The following is a 25,453-nucleotide window of genomic DNA, read 5'->3' as shown; positions in this document are numbered from 1 at the left end:
ATTATTAATTCAAATTTGAATTTAACACTGAGATTACTTTTTTAATCCAATAATAACAACCAGTAATAGCTTGTCATTTGGAATTTGTTGTAAAAATGGTATGCACATATCATTTCTCAAAAAAAAAAAAAAAGTGGCAATTGATTTGTGGCAATGGCATTGCCAAAATAGAAGAGAAAAAAAATTGTGGGAATGAATTTGTGGCAATGGCATTGCTGAAATAGGAGGGAAAAAATTTTTTGTTGCAATTGGTTTGTGGCAATGGCATTGCCGAAATAGAGGGGAAAAAAATTGTGGGAATGAATTTGTGGCAATGGCATTGCTGAAATAAAAGGAGAAAGAAAAAAAATTGTTTGATTTTTGCCAATGGCATTGCTGAAATAGGAAATTGGAGGAGAGAGAGAGCTGTCTGAATAAAAAAAATATATATAGTACACATATTCTTATTATTCAGTAGTTTTTTTGACCTGTTTTGTGTGTATGTCATGTTCCTTCCTTGTATTGTAAGTGAAGAGTCAATCAACCAATCACCTCACCTCGTCATCTGATTCTTATTCTCTGCTTAGAATATATTCATTGATCATTCCCAATAAAACCACCTATTGATATCACGCCTAAATCTATCTCAGAGATTCTTTTTTGTATTTTTATTTCTCCTCTTCGTAATAAAAGGCAAGTACCCTTGTCTTTTTATTTCTCCTCCCTCGCTGAAGGATTGCATCTCCTCAAAAAGAAACCTTGACCATTACAATAGTAATGAACAACAGTGCCATTGAGAAAAATGAATAACTTTTCTACCATCTACACTAAAACATAACAATAGTATTAATAGATTAACACTACACAACCATTGCAATGCAATACAAACAAGACAGATTATATAATCTTCATTTTGCTTCTTTTAAAACAAGACAGATTATATAATGTTCTCATGCACCCATACGATAATTATCAAACAAATTTCTAATATCGTACAATTTTCTTTATTATTATTATACCTAAAACTTAGATATTAAGGTTTATGAGCATATATTAACCTTTTTTTTTATTTTGGTTTTCTTATGGCATACATGTATATTATAGGCTAACAAACTACATGTATATTATAGGCTAACAAACTAAGTATTTCTTTAAGGAAATATATGTCAATTTTGAAATATATTTTTGCTATATGAAATTTTAGGCAAGTATTCATGGACAAATAATTTAAAACATATCATACAAATCAGTTTATGTTGCAAAACACATAATACAAAAACAAGATTTGCATGAACAGATAATTTAACAAAAACAAGATTTTCATGCTTAGCTATGCCCTTAAAACATATTAACATGAATATTATAAAAAGAAAAGTAACTACTTAAGAAATGTAACTCACCTTGTAAGAGATAAAGAACGGATAGATATTTGCAAGTGTTATTCCTTATAGTTGTTTGTAGAATGTATGGCACGCATGAATTGAAAATGGTTGGTAGAATTATGAGGGGAATAAGAGTGGAGAAGAAGGTTGATGGAATTTATAGGGGAAAAATAGTAGAAAACAAGAACTGTGAAAATTTTAGTAACATTAGTGTTGTTGTTTAAATAGGATGCAAGTTTCATATCAGTTAAATTCTTAGTTTTTAAACTATATAATTAGATACGCAATTGACCAAATACAACACAACACAGATGGGGCACTCTTATACAAATAAATTACTTAACTATAAACATATATTCACTGCAAAGAATCTCTGGAAATATCTCAATTTCTTTATTTTTTTTGTTTACAGTGTGCACATCAATCATTTTTTTTTTCTTCCGTATTGTAAGAATCTATGTACTTTCTTTGTTTTTGTTTTTGTTTTTTTTTTTCTTTTTTATACAACGTGCACATCAATCATTTTTTTCTTCCGTATTGTAAGAATCTATTTACTTTTTTTGTACAGCGTGCACATAAGAGCACTTGTAGCAGTGGAGCTAAATAGCTATATAGCTATTTTAGCTCCACCAAAAACAGCCGCACAGCAGTGGAGCTAAACTTATTTTTTTTAGCTTCATTGCTATAATGCACATCTATCTATGGATGTGCACTGTAACTGAGAGTTAAAAATAATAATAATTTTTTATTCCTCTAGCCGGATTAAAATATTATTTTTTCCTTTTTTTTTTCTTCTCAGAACTCTCACAATCTCTCAACTTTCAAACCTCTCACGTCGCCGCCCCCCTGACCCATACTGCTAACACATGCCGCCACAGACCAGCTCCGACCACGGCAACCCCCACCAACCCCACTACCACATCAGTCACAAATCCAACCATACCCACACTCAATAAACCCACCACCACCAATATCAATCACCATCTCCACCCCCACGGCAAGCCCCACCACCACCACCACATTAGTCACAAACCCAACCACACCCACACTCGTCAAACCCACCACTAACAGGAAAAAAAAAAGAAAAAAAAAGCAAACATCGGCAAAACCCATGGCCAAAATGGTTTCTTCTGCAATTTTTTCCTTTGAACCAAAAAAAAAAAAAAAAAAAAAAACCATGAACTAGAGGTTGATAGAGGCGTGGTGGTGGACCTAGTGGCATTGCTTTAGTTGGGTTGAGCGGAACTAAAGCTTGGTTGGACAGAGAAATAAAGAGAGAACAGTTGAATAAATGGAGAAGGAGATGAGGAGAAAAAGTAACAAAAAGATAAAACAATAAAAAATAAGAAATGGTTGAAAGTTAAAAGGTGTGGCTGAGGGTGGATGAGATAAGAGGAGTACGTGTGTGGAGGAGAAAAACAAAGAGAAAAAAAAAAAAAAAAAAAAAAAAAAGAAGAGAAGGAAAAGAAAGAAATGTGTATTTGGATGAAAAAAAATAAGATAATGGGAAAAATAAAATAAAGAATAATAAGAAATTAAAATTAAGAAATGTTACCATAATATTTTTGCAATAAATTTTAAGTAATAGGTTATTACTATCTAATATTGGTGAGAAATTTTTTTATTTTTTATTTTTTTATGGTGGTGGTTGCGATGGCGGTGGCAGTTGCGATGGCGGTGGTGGCAATGTCTGTGATTGTTGTTTATTGTAGAGATTATATTATTTTATCATGTGGCGGTGGCGGCGGAGGAGGTGGAAGAGTTTGCGGCGGCGGCAGTGGAAGAGTCAGTGGCGGCGGCGGTAGCGGCTGCAGGTGGTTGTAATTGTTATTTATTGTAGTGGATATATTATTTTATTGTGTTAAAAGCTAAAATAGATCTACTGCTACAGCATGTGAGTAGGTAAAATAGATAAAGTAATTTTTTGTAGTGCCAAATAGCTATATTTTTAGCTCCACTCCTGTGAATGCTCTAAAAATCTATGTACTTTCTTTACTTTTTTTTTTTTTTTTTGTTTATAGTGTGCACATCAATCATTTTTTCTTCCGTATTGTAAGAATCTATGTACTTTCTTTACTTTTTTTGTTTATTGTGTGCACATTAATTATTTTTTTTTTCTTCTGTATTGTAAAAATCTATGTACTTTCTTTGTTTTTTTTTTTTTTTTTTTGTTTACAGCGTGCACATCAATCATTTTTTTATTCTATAAGAATTTATGTACTTTTTTTTTTGGTTTACAGCGTGCACACAATCATTTTTTTTTTCTTCCATTTCGTATTGTAAGAATCTATGTACCTTTTTTAAGAATAAGAATCAATGTACTCATTGTACTTGAATCTATCATTATTTGTTTCATAGGATACTTTTACAATACGAAATAAAAAGACAAACCAAACTGCTTCGGTCAAGGGTACTTTATGAGGAGATGCAATTCTTCAGCGAGGGAGGAGAAATAAAAAGACGAAAAAGAATCTCTGAGATAGATTTAGGCGTGATATCAATAGGTGGTTTTATTGGGAATGATCAATGAATATATTCCAAATAGAGAATAAGAATCAGATGAAGATGTGAGGTGATTGGTTGATTGACTCTTCACTTACAATACAAGGAAGGAACATGACATACGCACAAAACAGATCAAAAAAACTACTGAAGAATAAGAATATGTGTACTGTATTTTTTTTTTTTATTCAGACAGCTCTCTCTCTCCCCTCCAATTTCATATTTTGGCAATGCCAATGCCAAAAATCAAACAAATTTTTTTTTTTCTTTTTCCTTCTATTTTGGCAATGCCATTGCCACAAACCAATTGCAACAAAATTTTCTTTTTTCCCTCCTATTTCGGCAACGCCATTGCCACAAATTCATTGCCACAATTTTTTTTCCCTCTATTTTGGCAATGCCATTGTCACAAACCAATTGCAACAAATTTTTTTTCCCTCCTATTTCAGCAATGCCATTGCCACAAATTCATTCCCACAATTTTTTTTTCCCTTCTATGTCAGCAATGCCATTGCCATTGCCACAAATCCATTCCTACAAATTTTTCCCCCTCTATTTCGGCAATGCCATTGCCACAAATCAATTGCCACTTTTTTTTTTTTTTTTTTTTAGAAATGATAGTTTTACAACATTTTTACAACAAATCCTAAATAACAGGTTGTTACTGGTTGTTATTGTTGGATTAAAAAAGTAATCTCACTGTTAAATTCAAATTTGAACTAATAACTACTAATCACCTATGATTTGTTGTGAAAATGTTGTAAAAATATTATGGACATAGCACTTTTTTTTTAATTCCTCCCTAGATTTTAGCAACCACTTTTTTTTCCTCCAATTTTTGGCAACTTGGTTACCACAATTCATATTTTCTCTCTCCTTGATTCTCTACAATTTCGGCAACTTGGTTGTCACAATTGGTAAATCATTCGGGCACTCCCACTAGGGCACTTCACGGGCAGAGCTTGGGTAGGACAAGAGATTACCAAAATTCATTTTTTTCTCCCTCCCAATCACATCACTTAACTTTCTTCTCTCTCATACTTTTTCTTACAATTTCGGCAACGTTGTTGCCGAAATTCAGTTTCTCCCCTCATTTTGCTAAATAACTTTGAACAGTGCCTATAACAACAATAAACTCCATTTTTTGCAATAGTTGGCCAAAAGAGGAGTTATTTATTTATTTATTTATTTATTTTTTTGATAAGTAGAGTCATGACGCAACAATAATTATAGTGAAAAAGGGACAAATTTTTGGGTAGGTATATGATCCGAATAATATATTAAATGCAAACATGGGAGTAAATACAAAATTTAAGAAGCTAAAAATTAGTTCAGAAATCTAATTAATTATGGGTGGAAGGAACTGTTAAGATTTGTCTTGCATGGTTCTTTTCTTTTTTCTTTTTTATACAATGTAGAATTTTACTCTAGCTTAATCTAAGTGTGTGTTTGGATCCACTGAAGCCGCTGCGTTTCACGTTTAAGTTTCAGTTTTTTTTTTTTTTTTTTTTTTTTTGTGACGCTAAAACACTACTGTTCATCACTGTTATGAACAGTAGCCGCAACTTTTGACCGTGAACAGTGTATATGTGCACTATTTACGGATCCACAAATTACACTTTTCATAAACTTTTTCATTAAAAATGGGTCCACGGTACTATTCACACATTTAAAAATTATTTTGCTACAATGTTTTTAGTTTTCAGTTTTCAGTTTCAGCAAAATAAGTTCTATCCAAACAGACCCTAAGTGTATACGTGTGTAAAACTCATTCATAAAGACTTGCATGCTTCTGAATATTGTACAGTGATCTTAATTCATAAAAATCATAAACAACTGTTGCTTGGGCCCGCTTTAATTGTCACTTATAAAAAATATGTTTGAGCCTTGGAATCTCCAATTTCTTTAGCTGGACTTGTCCTTGTCTGGCTTTCTCAATTTTATTCATTATAACTTTAGAAGCCCACACTTACCTTCTTTTTGGACTTTTGAAGATGAGTGCGTGGAGCGGTGGAGGGTGGATTCGGAAGGCATCTTTCTCATCGGAGTCGAGACACGGAGCTCTCTCTAGTGGGGGTCACATGTATTGTCATAAAATAATTTTTTATTTGTATTTATTACTTTGATCTATTACATGTCAGTAATTACAAAAAAAAAAAAAAAAAAATTTTGACATTTATTTTGTTATATTTTGGCATTGGAGCTTTGAGGAAAGAACATATGTACAGACATCATCACATATCTGCTCAATCTTAATGGCTTTGATCTATTACTTACTTCTTCTTCTTTTTTTTTTTTGGTGGTAGGCCCAATTGAGTTGAAATATAGTAGAAATTGAAAGTACTCACCACTTTGTAGATGACAAATTTATAGTGGATTCTGTTAATGTGTGTCCTAAGGGCACACAATAACTAACTATTTTGAGAAAAAAAATTTTGAAAATTGAAAAAATATTGACAATTTTTTAAATTTTCAAGAAAATATTTACAAAAATAAATAATTTAATGTATACTCTTAGGATACACATTAATCAGATCCATTTATAATTGGTGTGCCATAATGCTAATAAGTAATGTAGCGGGATTGTTTTGGGGGAATCGAAGGAAAGGAAAAGGAAAAGAGAAGGAATTGGTAGGAAAAAGAAAAAGTTGATTTCTAGGGAATGGTGAAAGACTAATAAAGATGACTACTTTCAAGAAAACGCGTACACCTCTCAATAAACTCTATAGAATTGCGTGAAAGAGGGTATTTTGTAGATAAAGTTTAAATTCTTGTCGGGCATTTCAGTTTAAACAGTTGGAAATTATTTTTCTACCCAATATATATATTTTAACCCAAAAAAAATATATTATATATATATTAGTACATAAATCTGTTACCAACAATAAAAAATAGTTCAAGCATTCACGTTTGAAGCATAATGTGTGTCTAAGGACATACAATAACTAACTATTTTAGAATTTTTTTTTTCAGAAATTAAAAAAATATTGACAATTTTTTTTATTTTTAATAAAATATTTTTAAAAATAGATAGTTTAATGTATTCTTAAGACACATATTAACAGGATTCATTTATAATTGATGTGCCATTAAGTAATGTAGCGGGATTGTTTTGGGGGAATCGAAGGAAAGGGAAAGACTAATAAAGATGACTACTTTCAAGAAAACGCGTACAACTCTCATTGAACTTTATAGAATTGCGTGAAAGAGGGTATTTTGTAGATAAAGTTTAAATTCTTGTTGGGCATTTTAGTTTAAACAGTTGGAAATTATTTTTCTATCCAATATATATATTTTTTAACACACAAAAAAAAAAAAATATATATATATATATATATATATATATTAGTACATAAATCTGTTACCAACAATAAAAAATAGTTCAAAAATTCACGTTTGAAGCATAATTTTTTTTTTGATTGATTCGTTTAGGTTTATGGTTAATTTAAACCCAGACATTACTATGATCTTAGGTAGGATTCTATGGTTTTTATCTTTAAAAATAATATTATTTTTTTTATGGGTAAATGCATGATCACCTTGAATAGGTGTTACAACAATAAGTAGTGCCAAGAGTCTTACAGTTTAGTAGAGGAGTTTGAGTAATGTTATTTGTAATTTTTTGAAATATGTGTACGTGAAAAAATGTATGAAAATGTATATAATGTTGTTTAAAAACTGAAAATGTGTGCTTGAACTACTCTACCAAACAGGCCAGAGATTCTAAAGTTCAATTATTGTAACTATCTAAATATAAAAATAAAAAATGTTCAACTCACCTTCAGTTGCCCCCTCCCTCGTGTCTGAGCAATGTTCTTAAAGATGAGGCTCTTTTGTTTTCTCCTTTGTAATTTTCTTTGTTTTTTAATAAAATTTTCTAGTTCAAAAAAAAAAAAAAAACTCACTAATAAGAAGTTTTTAAGTTTAAAAAAAATAAAAAATAATAATAATACTGATAAGAAGCTAGCTATTTACTATTTACTGTTCTCAATACATGAATATTGAATTGACTTTAAGAGTATGAGGTCCAACTTTTAACACGGAAACTACCATAATATTGCAATGTAAAATTACAGCATAAGTATGATACCAAGTTTAAAAAGTTACATGTCGCGCCAAAAGCAAGACTACATTAATTAGAAAAGTCTCATCATGTTTGCATAGACTTTGATATACTATTTCTCAATAGATTATGTTTTGAAATATCGAAAATTTAATTTAGTTATCGAAGTGGTGGGCGGCCCCACTTTTGAAATGCAATCATAGAAAATGAACTATTGTGATGGGTTGATTTGTGATTTGTCTGTGAGAAAGGCAAAAAAAAAATAAAAATTTCTTTGTGAGAAAGAAAAAAAATTTTATTTTAACATCATGAATCTTAAAATGAAGAACAGATGAATAGTGTATTATAAAATTGATTATATAAAATAGATAAAATGATTTTTTAATGACACAAAAAAAATTCATTTTTTCACATAACTGAATGGAATGATTGAGAAGCATACAATTTTATATACAAGAAAAATGGATCAAAGTTTAATTCTTTTTGCTTTTTTAATTGCATATTGATATACAATAAAAATAAAAATGTTAGAGAAATCCCAAAGAAAGCGTGGACATAAGGCCCAAAATTGTCATGGCACTTTGCTCGATCAAAAAACAGAGAGAGAGGTCCGATTGGAAGCTATAATATATATCTGAAAAATTGAGTGATACTAAGTTGGGGATGAGAGAGAAATTGAAGTAGATGAAATAAAATGAGAGTGAAAGTTATGGCTGTGTTCTCATTATGGTAAGTAAAATAGGGAATTACGGATGCTTATATAGTGTTTATATACATAGTGAGATCAGTGCCAATGCTTCCCTAACTCCTATACCAGACATTAATGAATGCCGTTTTCTCAACAAAAAAGAAAAAAAGAAGAAGACATTAATGAATGCCGTTTAATAATGAACACTAATAACTGAATTATGAAACAGAAATCAGTTTCTAGCTAAGTCTACTAATTATCCAATATAAGTCTGACATGTGTCAGACTTAACCAAACCATAAGTTTATATTCATGGACTTGTATTATGCGGAACAAATGTTGATTCCTATGTAAACGACACGGATCACATAGGAAGTCATGAGTGCGACATGTAGTTTGATAATAATAACACCCAAAATCGATATTGGAAAATCTCAAGGAAAAAGGACAAGAGAGGAAATACAAAGGAAAACAAAGAAAAAAAAAACTTTGATATATTCATTAGGGGGATTGGTGAAAGACTAATAGCTACTTTTCTTGAAAAGCTAAAAATGTGTAGGCCTCTCTTTGAACTTTGTTTTGTAGGATTGTGTAGAAGCTGGAATCTGGATATCTAAGTCAAGAAGGCATCTTGGCATCTCATGAGATTTCTCTATTAACATGTGAAACTCATGTGGAATCCCTGTGGAATTCATAAAATTGACTTATAAGATAATTTTTTATAAGCATATATTACTAGGGTTGAGCATAGATCCGGCTCACTCAACTTGAAAGATCTTGGGCGGGTCTGATGGATGCTCAAGTTAGGCTCGGGTCAAATACTCAAGTTTATTTCGGATCTTGGGTTAGGGTTTAGTCAACTTGACTTGACCGATTAATATTTTTTTAGAAAAAACCCTAATCAGTAAATTCACAACCACGATTAGTTGAATTCGTTTTGGGATTTTTAACTTCGAATATAAAGCTCATAAAATTCTTACATGAACAATTAAAAAGAGAAAAATTTACTATTTTTTGTTTTGTTGCCATGCTAACCTTAGTTACTTACTTGTGCTAGCTTTTGTAAGCTTTCTAAACCTTGTTGAAAGCTTCTCATACTCTTACTATTTCTTTAATGTTGTATTTTTGTGGATTTTACTCAATAATAATATTCTATCTTCTCTCCCCCCCCCCCCCCCCCCCCCCCCGCGGCCCTCCTCCAAAAAAAAGAGAGAGAATAATTTGAAATAGAATTAAGAGAAATTTAAAAAGCTATAGATTAATTATAGTAGAGATTAGAAACCAAAGCCATAAATTTGGTTGAAAATGCATTAAAACAAAAATTTCCTTTATCACGAATAGGAAATGAAACTAAATAAATTTGTTTAAATGGAAAGAAATTAATGTATTTAAGGATATATGATATTTGCTTCAATGTATAAAGCATTGTAATCAGTCAAAGAAGGGTAAAAAAGACGAGCAAGTTAAGGAGTAATATTTCTCATTTAAGAACATATGTATTTAAGAAAAAAAAATTATGATTTTATATTCTGAATATGGTGTCCAAAAATAATTATTCTTGGGATAAAGTTTAACTACAAAATTAGTTGTATTCTAAGGATACAAACTTATTCAATATCTTTTTATTGAAGGTAAATTTTAACAAATCCATCATCAGATCACATCTTCTTTTTATATATTCCATGCTTACAAAATTTCTAGAAAATTAAAGATCAGTAGTTATGTCATCAATAAATTATTTAAATTGCAAGTTTTTGTAGTTTAAAATTATGCATAAAATATGAGCTTATAGATTATATAGTAAATAATATTCAATTAACACAAAATTTGACATGTGTATTAAAAGCATAAAAAACATGCAATTCAAAAGTTAGATTTCCCAAATACATATTGAGTAGTGTTGTAGTTTTAGACTACAAACAATTTTGTAGCTAAAATTTGTCTTTATTCCTAACATATTTTTTCTTCTTAACTTAGAATGTTTCATAAATTATTTGTCAGTCATAACCATCTTTTGAAATTTTCCTAATGCAAACCTTTTGAAAATTAAAGTTACCTTTTGAGTCTTGTCTTCCTCGATTAAATCTTAATTTCAAATTTGAATCCTATTTTAAATTTGGTCATTCATTATGTGTCACAAAAATTAAATTAATCAAATAATAGTAAATTGAAGAAGGAAACCGTGTTGTGATTCAGCTTTGCATAATCTATAGCTTGTGATCTCCAAAATAGTCCCATAATTTCTTAGAAAAACACATTTGCATTCTTAAAAGTATATGAATTGAAACATACATATCCATTGAACTAGTGCTTTGCAAATTTGTCTTATTTTTGGATATTGTTAATTTTGTCTGTTCAAATGTAGAATCAAGTGGAAGAATCTTAACCTGACCTGACCACCACATTTAAAATTAAAAATAAAGGAGAGAGAGAAACCCAACCGGACCCAAGACTCGAAATTTCGAGTTGGGTCGGGTTCTTCTCTAGCAGACCCGATTTTTATCGGGTCGGACTATGGGTGGCCGTAAAACTAACTTGATCCAATCCAATCCAATCGCAGTCTTACATATTTTGATTTTTAAAGAAAAATTTACATATATTACTCTTTTTTTTTTATTTTTTTATTTTTTATTTTTATAGTACATCTATTACTTTGATCTACCCATAATTTGTGTCAGGGTCAAGGTTGGATTCAAGGTCCATTTAAAAAAATGTTAGATTTATTGTTTTAGGGCTCATTTATTATATTTTAAAAATTCATCAATCACATTTATTATCATATTAGTTTATATTTTATAGTAAAATAGATAATAACTTTTAATGTTTTCATTTATTATAAAAGTAGATTATAACTTTAATATTTTCATTTATTAAATGGGAAGTGTGTGGAAGTTACTATCTCAACCTCAACTGACTGAATCTAATTAGCTATTTCCTGTTCTCAGAAAATGAATTCACAATAAGGTCGAATTTTTTATAAGGGCCTATTTTACGTGTGAGGAATAGATTTTACAATGTGAAATGTGACCGCAATGACAGGTACAGTTGTAATAATGTCCACTTCAAAGAGTCAATTTGGGTTTCACTCAGAAAGTTCCATGATATTGCAATGTAAAAGTGTAGTGATTCTCTATATCAAAAAAAGAAAAAGAAAAGTTATTCTCCAAAAACAAAAGTTTAAAAAGTTTACTGACCACACCAAAAGCAAGACTACATCAAAGTCTCCTCTTGCTTGCATTAATCTCACTCACCCTCGTTTCATGTGTTGCATACTTTTTATTATTAACGTGAAAGTGAATGTTACGTCAGTCACATCAATTTATATATAATAAAAAAAATAAAAAATTTATATAATTTTATTTTAAAATGACTCAATTTTCCTATTTAAATATAACCATAACAGCATCTTATTTATTCCAAGGGAGATTTTGAGTCTGTTTAGAACCTAATTATGTTGTTAAATTTAAAATTTTTTTTACTAAAAGTATTATATGTAAAAATAAAAATTAACTGAAATAAAATAATAAAATATATGAGTAGTATTAAAAAGTATAATAAAATTTATAAATAATAATAAAAATAAATTAAATAATAAAATAAATTAGTAAATTAAGCATGCAAACGCACACGAAGAGATCGCTTATTTGTTGCAGTAGATCTATGACAAGACCATGTGAGAGAGAGGGAGAAAATTTCGATAAATTTCGATAAAAATGAGTGTACGTCAAGAGAATAGAGGGGGAAAAATCTGATGATGTGTGCATAGCAGAAGTGACTTTGGGCAATCTCGAGGAAAAAGAGGGGAAATCTGTAAGAAAGAGAAAAACTTCACTTGATGATATCTCAAGTCTTAGTCAAGCGGTGACCAAAGATAGTTACTTTTTTTCCATACCAAAAAAGAAAAAAAAAAGATGGTTACTTTTTCAGAAAAAGGAAAACGGGTGGGTCACTCTCGGAACTTCAATATTTAGATTTTTGATGAGTCCGTTTCATAAAATTTTATAAAAAGAATTAGCTATTTTTCTATAAATTTTTTTTAAAATATTTATTAATAAATATCTTAAGGATATCCCTTAGTAAAATATTTTTGGATAAATTTGTTGTTAAATTGAATAATATTTAGGAATAACGATATCTACCTTTATTGTATATTTTAACAAGAAAAATAGATAATAAAAAAAAATTCCACTACGGGTAAATGCATGCTCACAGCTTGATTAAGTACTTACTTAGTTACATGAAGTACTAGGCCAAAAAAAAAACAAGGTACTGACATGAACAGAAAAAGTTTTCTTCATTACTTGGGGTTTCCGGTTTCCCCTCTTTTAACTTGATGATGGTCTTAGGACTATATTAGAGTCTCCCCTTGCTAGCATTCAGTCACCCTCTTCCTAATTCCTTTTTCACTTACTTCAATTATATTGACAAACCCTTCCACAGCTCCCCTTCTCCTCCCTTCAGATCTTCTCATCTGTCTATTCGTAAATCCCAGCTCTCCTTCTCCTTCCTACAGATCTTCTCATCTTTCTACTCTTAAATCCCAATGGCCTTGTCTTCTTGTTTGACCCACCAACCCAAAACCTTTTATGTCTTCTTGAGTTTTAGAGGTGAAGATACCCGGCATAGTTTTATAAGCCATTTGTAATTTTGTATACGGCTTTGTGTCAGAGAGGTATTCACACCTTCATCGATAATGATCTCCCTAGGGGAGAAGAAATTTCTGTAGAACTTCTCAAAACTATTGAGAGCTCAACCACATCAATAATCGTATTTTCTAAAAACTATGCATTCTCTACTTGGTGTTTGGAAGAGCTTGTTAAGATTGTTGAGTGTAGAACAAATAAGCAATCAGTGCGACCGGTTTTTTACAGAGTGGATCCATCAGAAGTTCGTAAGCAAGAAGGAAAGTTTGGGGAAGCATTAACTATGCATGAACAAAAATTTAATGATAAAAAAAAGATACAAATGTGGAGGACAGCTCTATGTGAAGCAGCCAATCTCTCTGGTTGGGACTCCAAAAATAGGTATTTACTTAGTGATTACTCTTGTTTTAGTTGTTCTTAAGGAGTTTTTATTTTTGTTTTTACTTTTTTATATGCAAGTTCTTAAAAAGTTTTAATTGTTTTTGTGATCATTATTAAAGTTTACTGGTGTGTAATCCGTACAATTAAAAATAATAACAAATACATTCAAATTTTACCTTTTTTTAGTAGAAGTAAAAATTATACATAATATTAATTTATACATTTTTTAAACCATACTAATGATTTCTTATTTTATATATAAATATATATACACACGTATAATTTATAATTTAATTGGATTTATATTTTTCAGTTTTTACACTCAATAATTCACTTATCATAAAAATTAAAAAAATTAGATGGACATGTGTAAAATTGGACTTCAATTAAAATCTAATTTAGAATCTAATTAGATTAAGACTTTTTGATTTTTACACTCAATAATTCACTTGGTACAAAATTAAAAATTGGATGAGACAAAATATATATTTTTAATAATATATATTATTAAATTAGGACTACCATTAATTGCTTGATATTATTTTTATTATTATATAATTTTACCAAATTATGAAAGTATTCTTTTCTTTTCCATATCTTGTTATTATAGTAATAAAGATGGAAATAAAAGAACTTAATATTATATTATCTTATCAATTATTAATTAGGAATTTATGCCGCATATTATATAGAAAAATTTAAAAGAAAACTTAATTCATTAGTATTTTAAAATAGTTAGTGTGTAACCGAGTACAATTAAAAACAATAACAAAATTTAGTTACAAAATTGGTTATAAATTAAGTCTGTAATTTTACTTAATATTTTTTTATTAGAGGTGAATTTTGACAAATTTACTATTGGATTATATCTTTATCTTGTATTCTCCATACTTGTAAAATTCCTAGAAAATTAAAGATTAATAACTATCTCATTAATAAATTATTTAAATTATAAGTTTTTGTAGTTTAAAATTATGTATAAAATATAAACTTATAGATTATATAGTAAATATTTAATTGATATAAAATTTGATATGTGTATTAAGAACGCAAATAATATACAATTTAATGGTTAAATTTTCAAAATATGTAAGGCTAAAACCAATTTTGTAGTTAAATTTTGTTTTGAAAAAAAATCACAATTACATGGTTTAAATTATACTTTTTTTTAGAAGAGGTTAAAATTATACATGGTATTAGTTTATATTTTTTTTAAACCATATATTTCTAAAATATGTAATGATTTCTTACTATATATATATATATACATTATAATTTAATTGAATTTAGATTTTTTAGTTTTTACACCCAGTAATTCACATTTCACAAAAATTAAAAAATTAAATGAACATGTGGCGAAAAATTGGATTCCAATTGAAATCTAATTAGATTTGGATTTTTCGATTTTTACACTCAATAATTCACTTGATACAAAAATTAAAAATTGGATGGGTCTAGTGGTGCAAAATTGAGAATTTAATTGAAATCTAATTGGATTTTCTCTAATTTTTAACTTTTAATTTATACTACTGTGTAATTCTATACATATATACATGTACATTTGAAAACAATTACAATTACACGTATATATAAGTTTAAATTAAATTAAACTTGGGGGTAAGAATTACAACTTACACATTTTTTAAGCCATGAAATTCTATATATATATATATAATCCAATTGGATTTAGACACTTTGGTTTTCCACCTAATAATTCACTTACCACAAAAATTAAAAAAATTAGATGGGACACATGGCGTAAAATTGAACTCCAATTAAAATTGACTTTAGAATCTAATTGAATTTAGACTCTTTCATTTTTGTACTCAAATAATTCACTTAACACACAAATTTAAAAATTAGATGAAACATGTGGCACAAAATTAAACTCCAATTTTGAATTTAATTGAATTTTAGCTTTGGCTATAATAATAATAATAATAATAATAATATAATGGGATTCAAATATAATAATCCTCCTCTAACTTGACTTTTTATGCAACTTCGTGTCAAAAGCTAATTTGCTACACACAAAAAGTGAATAAAGTAATTTTTTTTTAATCCATGATTTACATGCCGCTTAATTTATTTAGCAATGCCTTTTTATTTTATTTTATTTTATGAGAAGGATTATTTAGAAATACTTCAATTATGATTTTAGCTCACGCTCTTATTTCGTTTATATAATCTAACTTTTTACATGTGTTAAATGGTTTGTGAATGGCAGCCGCGATGACTCTGAACTTGTCCAAAGCATTGTTGAAGATATCTCAAAGTCTATTTTAAATAAGATGCCATTATCGGTTTCTAAGTATCCAGTTGGAATAAATTCTCGAGTAGAGGATGTTCTAAAATCTTTAAATATTGAATCAAATGATGATATTAGAATATTAGGGATTTATGGCCTTGGTGGAGTAGGCAAAACTACAATTGCAAAAGCTATTTATAATAGAACTTCATATCATTTCAAAGCAAAAATTTTTCTAGAGAATGTTAGAGAGAAGTCAATAACAAAAGGCATAATTCACTTACAAGAGACACTTCTTTCTGAGATGTTAAAGAGTAGGAATTTGAAGGTGCATAACATATCTAGAGGAACCAACATGATAATTGAAAGTCTTTGCTCAAAGAGGGTTCTTATCATTCTTGATGACGTGGATAATTCAGATCAGATAGAAAAATTGCTTGGAAAATGTGATTGGTTTGCTTCTGGTAGTAGAATAATTATGACAACAAGAGATAAACGCTTGCTAGACACTCTTGGAAATGGTGTCTCAACCTATCGAGTTAAGGAATTAAATAGAAATGAAGCTATTGAACTCTTTAGCAAGCACGCCTTTCGAAGCGACAAACCAAGTGAAAATTATTTGAAACTTGTGAACCAAGTTATATGCTATGCTCAAGGCCTTCCACTAGCTCTAGTAGTAATGGGTGTTGATTTGTATGGAAGAACTGAACTTGAATGGGAAAGTGCCTTAAATAAGTATGAAAAAAATTCCCAGTAGAGATATTCAAAAAATACTACAAATAAGTTATGATGGATTAGACGAAATCGAACAACATATTTTCCTTGATATTGCATGTTTCTTCAAGGGATACAATTATGATGAGGTTGTAGATATACTAGGCGCTTGCGATTTATACCCAAAATCAGGTATTAAAAAACTTATTGAGAAATGTCTTATGACTAAAGAAGGGAATACATTATGGATGCATGACTTGCTACAACAAATGGGTAGGGAAATTGTTCGACAAGAATCACAAGGAAACCTGGGACAACGTAACAGACTATGGAATTATGAGGAAGCTCTTGATGTACTAATTGAAAACATGGTAAAGTTGTTTTGATTCATTTTCTCCATTTTTCTCACTTGAAAGTCGTAATCACATTTTCTTTTTATCCCTTTTAATGTGGAAGAAAATTCAAAATTCTCAATGTGGTTTTTGTTTAAAATTTAATAATTGTTATTTCTTTTTTGGTGATTTACTTACCCATTTATTCAATTAGGGATCGGATAAAATTTGAGGCATAATGTTACGGTCGCCTAAATCAACAACGGTGCAATTAGAGGCACAAATATTTCGTAATATGAAAAATCTGAGATTCCTAATAATTCATAATGTGCATTTCCTTGGAGGTCTTGAATATCTTCCCAATGGATTAAGACTGCTTGATTGGGATACATATCCTTCTTCTTCATTGCCATCCAGTTTTTGTCCTAAAAAACTAGTTGTGCTCAGAATGCCTCGTAACCGAATAGTGGAACCATTAATGCAGGTACGGTCATTAGTATTTATCTGTAAATTATTATATATTTTTAAAGTTTTTATTTTTTAATAAATACTTCTTTAAAGATTAAAACATATTCTAAACTTCGAATTTTTTTTTCTTCAACAGATTCGTGCATTTGAATTCGTGACACATGTGGACTTCAGTCGTTGTCCATTGATTAGGAAAATACCTGACTTATCAATGTTTCCAAACATAAAGAAATTGGATCTTAGTTGCTGTAATAATTTAGTTGAGATTAAAACCTCCGTGGGGCGTCTTGATAGGCTTGTAGTGGGGGGCAACTTTGGGCTTTACTTTAGCCTTCGAACTCCTCCGACCAGTCAAGTGTCAAAACATCTTAGTCCGCCTTTCTTAAAATTAAGCTGTCAAAATCTGTCATTTGGGAATTTGATTGGGCTTAGGGAGTTGCATATTGGAACGAGTGGAGACTCAACTCGGTCTTGTCATCTTCCAGGTAGCATCTATAATTTACAACATATAGAGACACTCCATCTTTCTGGCAATTTCATATTTGCAAAGGACGTGGAGATTGATAGGCAGCCACTGTGCAATTCTCTGGGAGGCTTTTCCAAATATGTTTTTCCAAGCTTGAAAAACCTAGGTCTTTATTTCTTTTCTAATCCATCAGAATTTGATTTTATTTTGAATTATTGTTGCCCCGTCACATTGGAAACATTAGACATCTACTATTGCAAATCTGTTACCCTCCCAGAAAGCATAAGCAGATGTGAGAGATTACATTCGCTTCATATTGGACTTGGCAACGAGCTTCGGAAAATTCCTAGGCTTCCACGAAGTTTAAGATATTTAAAGCTATCAAATTGGCTTCCTTCGCTGGGTTCAATATCAATCATTCATCGGGTATCTCTCTTAAACTTAAACTAATTTAGAAACAGTTTCTGTTACCTTCCAAAAACTACATGACTTGATTTGCGAAGATGTAATCTGATGAATTCGTTACTTGCATGCAGCTTCGAAAATTGATAGGAGGTCCACCAAATCTACAACCATGTTTAGGTGTGACAAGCCACATGTTAATGGGTATTCCCTCATCTACTACAATATCCCGTTCAAGTGCTTTCCCATTTGCAAGTTGTTTCAACCATCAAAAGAATGGAAATTTAATATCATTCTTAATTGGTCCGGAATTTCCAACAATTGCTCTCTTTGTTGCTTTTGAACAATATTATTATTCGAGTTTTTATTATCATGCCATCATTTCCATCAATGGTAGTAAACGAACGACCGAAAACATAATCATTGATGGCTTTTGTTTTGAGGTCGCGTGTTTATTTCGTAGCTCATTGCAGAAACTATTTGAGGGCTTCAATCTTGGTGATCAGAATCTTGTTGAGATCTTCTGTGAAACCTTTCCTCTTCCTCTATACAAAAATTCTCCTAATATTAAATGGATAGGAGTCCATGTACAATGCATTTGTCCCCGAGGCCGTCGAATTTCAAAGAGAAATGTGCACCAACGGCTTAGACCATCTCTTCTCAAAGGTCCAAATTTTATCCTGCGTAGACCGTACCGTAGTACCCTGTGGCCAACCCCAAGTACTTCTCTTCAACCATTACTAAAAGCAACAAAAATCAGCTACAAAAACAGGCCCTTATTAGCAAGGAGCCGCAAATGTTTGTGTGGAGCTCAAACCCGTTGTCGGTGTACCAAGGAGGTTGGCTCCACATATTCAGCAGGACCAGTTTCAGTGCATTCGAGCAATTTGGAAAGTCGGATTATCTAAAGTGCTATGAATGGTGGCGGGTCATCCACGGTTTCTAATACAGGGCTTTCAATGGATGTGAAAAATGGGGCTGACTTGGGTTTGGAATTTGACTCAACCATTGGTGATCAGTATCCACAGTCAAAGAAAAGGAGAACCTCTTGATCAAATTTCGAAGAAACATGGCAAGGTACTGTTATTACATTGAAACTGTTTTCCTTTGTATGTCTTTGTCCGATATCTCTTGCGGTTGTTATTACATTGAAACATTCAGAACATACCTCACTGGTTATAATTTCTTTGATTGCTTAATCGTTGAGGTGCAACAATTCTGTTTTTGGTATGATTTGCTTTCTTTAATATGGTCAATAGCTTGAAGTCAATGTATGTGGAGCACAGGGGACTATCAGGCCATCTCCCTTTTTTTTCCTCTCTACCCGAAAAGTAGTAAAATAAAAATAAAAATTTAATTCGGGAATTTGATTTAATTATTTAAAAACTTACAGGTTGGCACACCCTGGAGGACCATTGATGATGAACAAGGCAGCGGCATTGGTGAAATTTATAGAAAATGTTAATGATTGGCACACCCGGGAGGATCATTGTGATTAAAAAGAGAGCGAAAGAAAAAATTTTCTGTTTAAGATGTTTTCCTTAGAACTCATTGCTAGACCCTTTCTTTGGTGGATATTGGTTATATCATGCTATTCAAGAATTGAATATAGGTGTGTTTTTATATCATGTCATATTTTGCATTCTCGTTGGCATTGAAATATTGATATTAGTATTATGCTTATATTGATCCTGCTGTGGGTAGTGATAATTAAATTTGGTTATGCAAAAGATTTATTTATTTATTTAATATTATTATTCTAGAAAGCATGCTTAAAACATACAAGATAGAGTCATAACTCATAAGCTACCAAACACCCCCCCACCACCCCCCACCCCCCCCCCCCCCATCTCTTATTATGAGTCATGTCAAACATAGATGGACTCTTTTTCCACAAGAGTTTAATATATTTTGAAGAAATATGGCCTTTTAGCATCTCCAAAATCTATATACTAGTGGCCAGTCAACCGTGGTCTGATTTGCACAAGGATCAGTAATATGTTTATAGTTTATTGTAACCTAAGCCAATTATGACATAACTAGTACCTAATGATAATACATGTTTTGCAAACTTGTCTTTATTATGGGAAAAATTAACACTTTTAATCCTGCGGCTCAATAACATAAAAAAAAAAAAAAAAAGGTAAAAGAAAAGTGTTATAGAGAAATGAGTACAGGGTTTTTGGCTTTGCAAATTCATGAATGATTGGACTGGTCTTGATAGTCTTTTTTCCTTTTTGATTGTTTCTGGAAGTAATTGTAATTTTTTAAATTTGTAGCTTTATTAACTAGATAAGATCCAAAGGCAGTATGACTAATTTAAATTATATTGGTTATGTTTTAGCATTTGGTGATGTGTATTTCCAGAAGTATCATTTGCTTTTAATGAATAAAAGCTAATCACCAGTTAGGTGTTATAATGATAGCCTTGTCCCAGCAAGTTAAGTGCATTGGTACAGGGTATTTGGCTTTGCAAAATGAGTACAGGGTATTTGGCTTTGCAAATTCATGATTGATTGGACTGGTATTTGGCTTTGCAAATTCATCAAAACATTTCAAAGTTCTCTTTACTTTACTGGGACCCAATAGATTTATCATTCCCGATAGTGAATATCTGAGAATGAGCTCGACATCAACAATGGATCATTACCTCATTGATTTGTCATGGACTCGTTGCCAAAGCTTGGACTGAATGGTCAAGATGTTCAACGGGACTGAAATGGTCAAGATGCTCTCAGGCATAGATACAAACATTTGAGAATGCAATATAATGACATAAAAGTTCTTCAATAGAGTGGGTTATCTTGGGATGAAACAGGAGAAATGGTAACCACTGAGATTATGTCTAGGATTCTTATACCAAGGTGAATTGCCATTTATCCATTCTTGTATCTTTAGATTATTTTGTTGTTCTATTGCACTACTTATATATAATACAAAAATCCAGGTGCATCCTGATGCTTGGTCTCACAGAAATTAATCTGTTCTGAGTTGTTACAAATTGTTGTTATAAATGTTGAAGGGGTTTCTAATGAAGATGCAGAATTTCTTCATGCAATGCAGATTTCAACAATGAAGACCCCAATTTGATGATTGGTATATTTCTTGTTTCAGAATTGAGTGCTTCCCAAATAATTCAAAGAATATTATTGCCTGCTTATATATTCATATTTCATTGTGTTGTTCCTTAACTTACTCTATCAACATTCTTTCAGTTGCATCGTGTCATTTTCTGCCATTACTATCCAAAGTCTGATGTCGTAGAACTGATAATTATGCTTATTTCTGCTTGATTAATGGAAATCCAGCTTCTGTTGGGGGTATAACCAAGTGGTTCAAGATATTGGTTGCGTGTAATGGTGCCAATGAGATTTTCTTTTCACAAGCCTATAACAGGCTGTAGCATTTGGTGAGATTTTCCCCATATTTACTCCTTTTTAGAGTTCTTTTGAAGGTGTAAAATTTCATATGACTCTCATAAGTTTCAAATTAAGATCTCATGAATAAACATACCATAATATAACTCTCCCAAATTTCAAATTTTTGTTTTTGATTTGTGGAAATGGCAACACCAATGAAAGGAAAAATTACTAAAGTCACTCACCGGACATTGAGGACTATGAGCTGGGACTGATGATCTCTCTCTCTCTCTCTCTCAATACTACCTACATGTTGAAAGGATTGGTACATTCAATTTATGACTTGATATATAATTTATGACCATCTGCATAATTATCGATGAAGGCCATGCGAAAAACTACACTAGCATAAGTCAATGTAAAAACTTTGAATAATTAGTGTTGTCATAAGTTTTAATTTTACGATAATGCAATTACTGCATTTAGTTTTCCTGCAAGTGTTGTATAAAAACTCTGAAATCTCCCCATTTCAAGTAATGTTGGAGATTGATTTTGTTAACTGTATGAAACAATATAATTGTTCCAATTTTGCTTTGGTGCCCTTTAGAATAAATTCTTGCATGTAATGGGAGTTATTTTGAAGTTGTAGGTGAAGAGGATGACCAATATTTGCTAGTAGTGATTCTCATGGACTGTTATTATATTAACCTTGAATTAGAGCAATTGCACAGATGGAATAAGATTGGTCCTACATGCAATGCTCAAGCTTCGACCTGGATGGTTGCATCATGCAGTAGAAGATTTGGCATTATGGGTGGTAAAGATGTACTAGAAGATCAAAATTTAAGCTTAATGAAGATTACATGGAAATAAAGGATCTCCCCAGTCAGAATGGCTTCACTGGTGATGAAATTTGCCAAACAGTGACCACCGATGATATCTTTGGATAACTTATATCAAGGTGCCATGCTTTCTCATCAGTAATGTTGCTAGGATAAAGGATTTTCCTGTTTCATTTCCTCTAGCTGTCATTAAAGAGCACCCCACAGCACAGATGTGCAATGCACACTTTTCCTTTTTCACATATATTTTTTCCCTTGATGAAATGATGTAAACACTGTCGTCATGAAGTAAATAAAATGTACTAGGTAGTGAGTAACATAGGTTGTTAACACTGTCATCTTGAAGTAAATAAAATTTTAGTAGGTAACATAGGTTGTTGAACACAATTCATATTTATCATTGAACGGGATAATTTTTTAGTAGCTCTCATTAAATAATGACATTTTGAATGAGAGTCCTGATGGAGTTGAATACAAAGAAAGGTTCTGATTTGTACTTCATTTATGGTAATGAATGTTGGAATGACAGATCAAGTTGTTTGGATATAAAATTATAGATCAACAATAATGCCCTTTGGATTGATTGTGATTGGGAATATGCAACATCCAGCTTAGGAGTTTCTAAATCTTATCATAGAAAAATAAAAATTATGCAACTTTGTAAGCCCCAACATGTACTCAAAAAGTTCAGAGAACCATCAAGGAGTAGTTGAGGAGAGGCCATGTGTAGTCTAAAACATATGTGAGTATTGAGGAGGAATTGGGAAGCTTGCTGGTTGCTGTAACCCTAGATGACAGAAAGTTGTAATGCACTGTCTAAAGAGTGTTTTACTTAAGCGCTCTTTACTTATAAATTGCAAAAAATAAAAATAAAAAATAAACAAAAAAGGATAGAAAGCTCTACGCAATCTGTCCTAATGCTCTCTATGTCTCTGTTTTATAGGTACTCAGTGCTTTTGAACAACTCAGGCTTTGCAACCTCATGATGAAAGACCAAAGAGGCCTGTTAAGAGTGTGCGCAGCTCCTGATAGCTTACAATTGGTGATCACCGCTAAAGGGTTTTGGTAAGCTTCTTCCGAGATGGAGAGGTGGCCGGGGTGGCATGCCAGCTTTCGTGGTCAAATCGCAGGTACGGAAAAGAAAAAGACTGCTAAGATATTTGGCAATCAAATTATTTTTTTTTCTGAGAGCCAAGCCTAAAGGATTGTCTTAACTTGTCCTCTTGATTGCAAGTCAGATATTGCAGGATGCAAGTGTTATTTGCTGAAGAAGAGAAGGCTACCTTGAAGATTAGAAGTGATAATGGAAGACACTTCTGACTGGCTGAAGCAGGGGATGTAAGTGTTATTTGCTGTTCATAACAGGTATTAACTGAGGCTAGGGTTCTTCGTTGTACCAGCCCTTTTTGTTGTATCAATAGAAAAATAAATTCTTTAAAAGATTAACTGTATGTCCATTCTAGTTAATGTAGCTTTTTAGGTGGGTTTGGGCTTATGATTATAAACTTCAACCCAAGAAGATAAAAGCCACCTTTTCTCCCTTCTAACACATTATTTGACAGTAATTTACTTGTGGTGGATTTTGACTTACGCTTTATCCATTTACACATCATTATAAACTTGGTAGAAATTTTGTTTTTAATTTTAATGTTGTCAGAAAAATCAAATACTTGAATATGAATTGGGTTTTGTTCTCTGAATCAGTTGTTTACTTATGCCTCTATTCAGCACAGTGCTTCCATAGCAAAACCTCTTCAGGGTTGTTCTACTTTTTTTCCTCTTCTGAATTTGGTAGGCTTGACTGCAACACAAATTGTTTAGTTCTGTGTTGTAATCTTGCAGTGTGATTACAATAGAGAGGATTGGTTAATTGGCTTGGTTAATTGAAATACAAATGGTAGAGAACAAAATGATGCTTTTATTTTCTCACAAAAGTTGAGTGTGTGTGTGTGTGTTTGTCTGTGTGTACAAAAATATATTACTATTTATTTAGAAATAGCACACATTCCATTAAATAGAGCCATTTTAAAATCTTGTCTTATTTTAGAAAATAAATTGATCCAGAAATTGTTAAAGCCTCTGAATTAATATAAAATCTAGACCTATCAAGTAGGGGATGTTGAGTAGTGGAGGAATTAGAACGTTCAATTGTCTGTATACTTGATGCTAATGCAAGGGAAAAAGAAGGTTCTTCTTTGACGACAAGATGGAAAAATACCAAATATGATTTTCTGGATCAAAAGCACAAAAATATAGGGTAGAATTGTTATCTTCTATGTATGAGGGTCATGAAAATAATGCAATGTTGGTCAACATAAGAACTGGGGCAAAACACAACTAAGATACTGGCCTGCAATATGAATTGTAAAATCTAATATTTTGGATTGTTCAAGAAAAGTCAGAATTTTTATAATGAAGATTTTTTTTCATAGATTTGAGGTTTACCCAGATATTTTCTTGCTCCAGGATATAACAAGGTTGACTTGGTGGATGGAAGAGATGTTTAGACTTGAAGAGTGTTGACACTTGGAACTTTAGAAGTAGGTAGCTGTCTCATACATTGGATCATGTTGAACAATGTTAATCTGCTTGACAATCTTTTAAGTGTTTATAGTCAATTAGTTGTGTCTTAAGTTGATAATAATCAACATAGCTAATTGCCAATTTGGAAGAGCTGGTAAAACAAGGGGTACATGTCAAAATATATATGTAATCGAAGGAACTGATCAACTTATTGGCATTGAATGACCTAGTGTAGTTATTTTGGGTACTAATGTTATTTGCCTGCTTTTGTAAAACATGTATTGTAACCTATGATGATTGATAGACTAGGTTAATGAAATGAGGGTCAACATGTAAGACACTAGTTTCTTTGTTTAGCTTGATGCATATGGCCCTTCTCTAACAGCATTTCCCAAATCCCTCCATAAAATGCCCAGAAAGAACAAGCAACAGAAAAAAGTGAAAAGAAAATGCTTGCAATC

The 25,453-nt window shown here is 31.2% G+C and overlaps 2 protein-coding genes across 24 annotated transcripts; both read left to right on the top strand.

The window, feature by feature from the left end:
* The first annotated feature begins 3,014 nt into the window (after window positions 1-3,014).
* Window positions 3,015-16,643, top strand: LOC115952045 (TMV resistance protein N-like). Its single transcript, XM_031069138.1, has 2 exons — window positions 3,015-3,175; window positions 15,866-16,643. Exons 1-2 carry the CDS (start codon window positions 3,015-3,017, stop codon window positions 16,641-16,643), a joined length of 939 nt encoding a protein of 312 aa, XP_030924998.1.
* LOC115953509 (disease resistance protein RRS1-like) lies at window positions 13,267-25,267 on the top strand. 23 transcript variants are annotated; one of them, XM_031071219.1, is made up of 11 exons: window positions 13,267-13,638; window positions 15,866-16,971; window positions 17,147-17,416; window positions 17,537-18,292; window positions 18,403-19,345; window positions 19,662-19,880; window positions 21,332-21,364; window positions 22,277-22,588; window positions 23,413-23,599; window positions 23,708-23,834; window positions 24,936-25,267. In XM_031071219.1, exons 3-5 carry the CDS (start codon window positions 17,171-17,173, stop codon window positions 19,174-19,176), a joined length of 1,776 nt encoding a protein of 591 aa, XP_030927079.1. In that variant the 5' UTR covers window positions 13,267-13,638; window positions 15,866-16,971; window positions 17,147-17,170; the 3' UTR covers window positions 19,177-19,345; window positions 19,662-19,880; window positions 21,332-21,364; window positions 22,277-22,588; window positions 23,413-23,599; window positions 23,708-23,834; window positions 24,936-25,267. The 23 variants fall into 23 exon arrangements, with proteins under 23 accessions (XP_030927079.1, XP_030927074.1, XP_030927078.1 ...); XM_031071214.1 differs by having other exon boundaries at window positions 21,577-22,588; XM_031071218.1 differs by having other exon boundaries at window positions 21,291-21,364; window positions 22,271-22,588.
* The last annotated feature ends 186 nt before the right edge of the window (window positions 25,268-25,453 follow it).

Source organism: Quercus lobata, chromosome 7 (genome assembly GCF_001633185.2).
Source record: "Quercus lobata isolate SW786 chromosome 7, ValleyOak3.0 Primary Assembly, whole genome shotgun sequence".
Classification (NCBI taxonomy): domain Eukaryota; kingdom Viridiplantae; phylum Streptophyta; class Magnoliopsida; order Fagales; family Fagaceae; genus Quercus; species Quercus lobata.
This window is presented reverse-complemented; position numbering and strand designations above follow the sequence as displayed.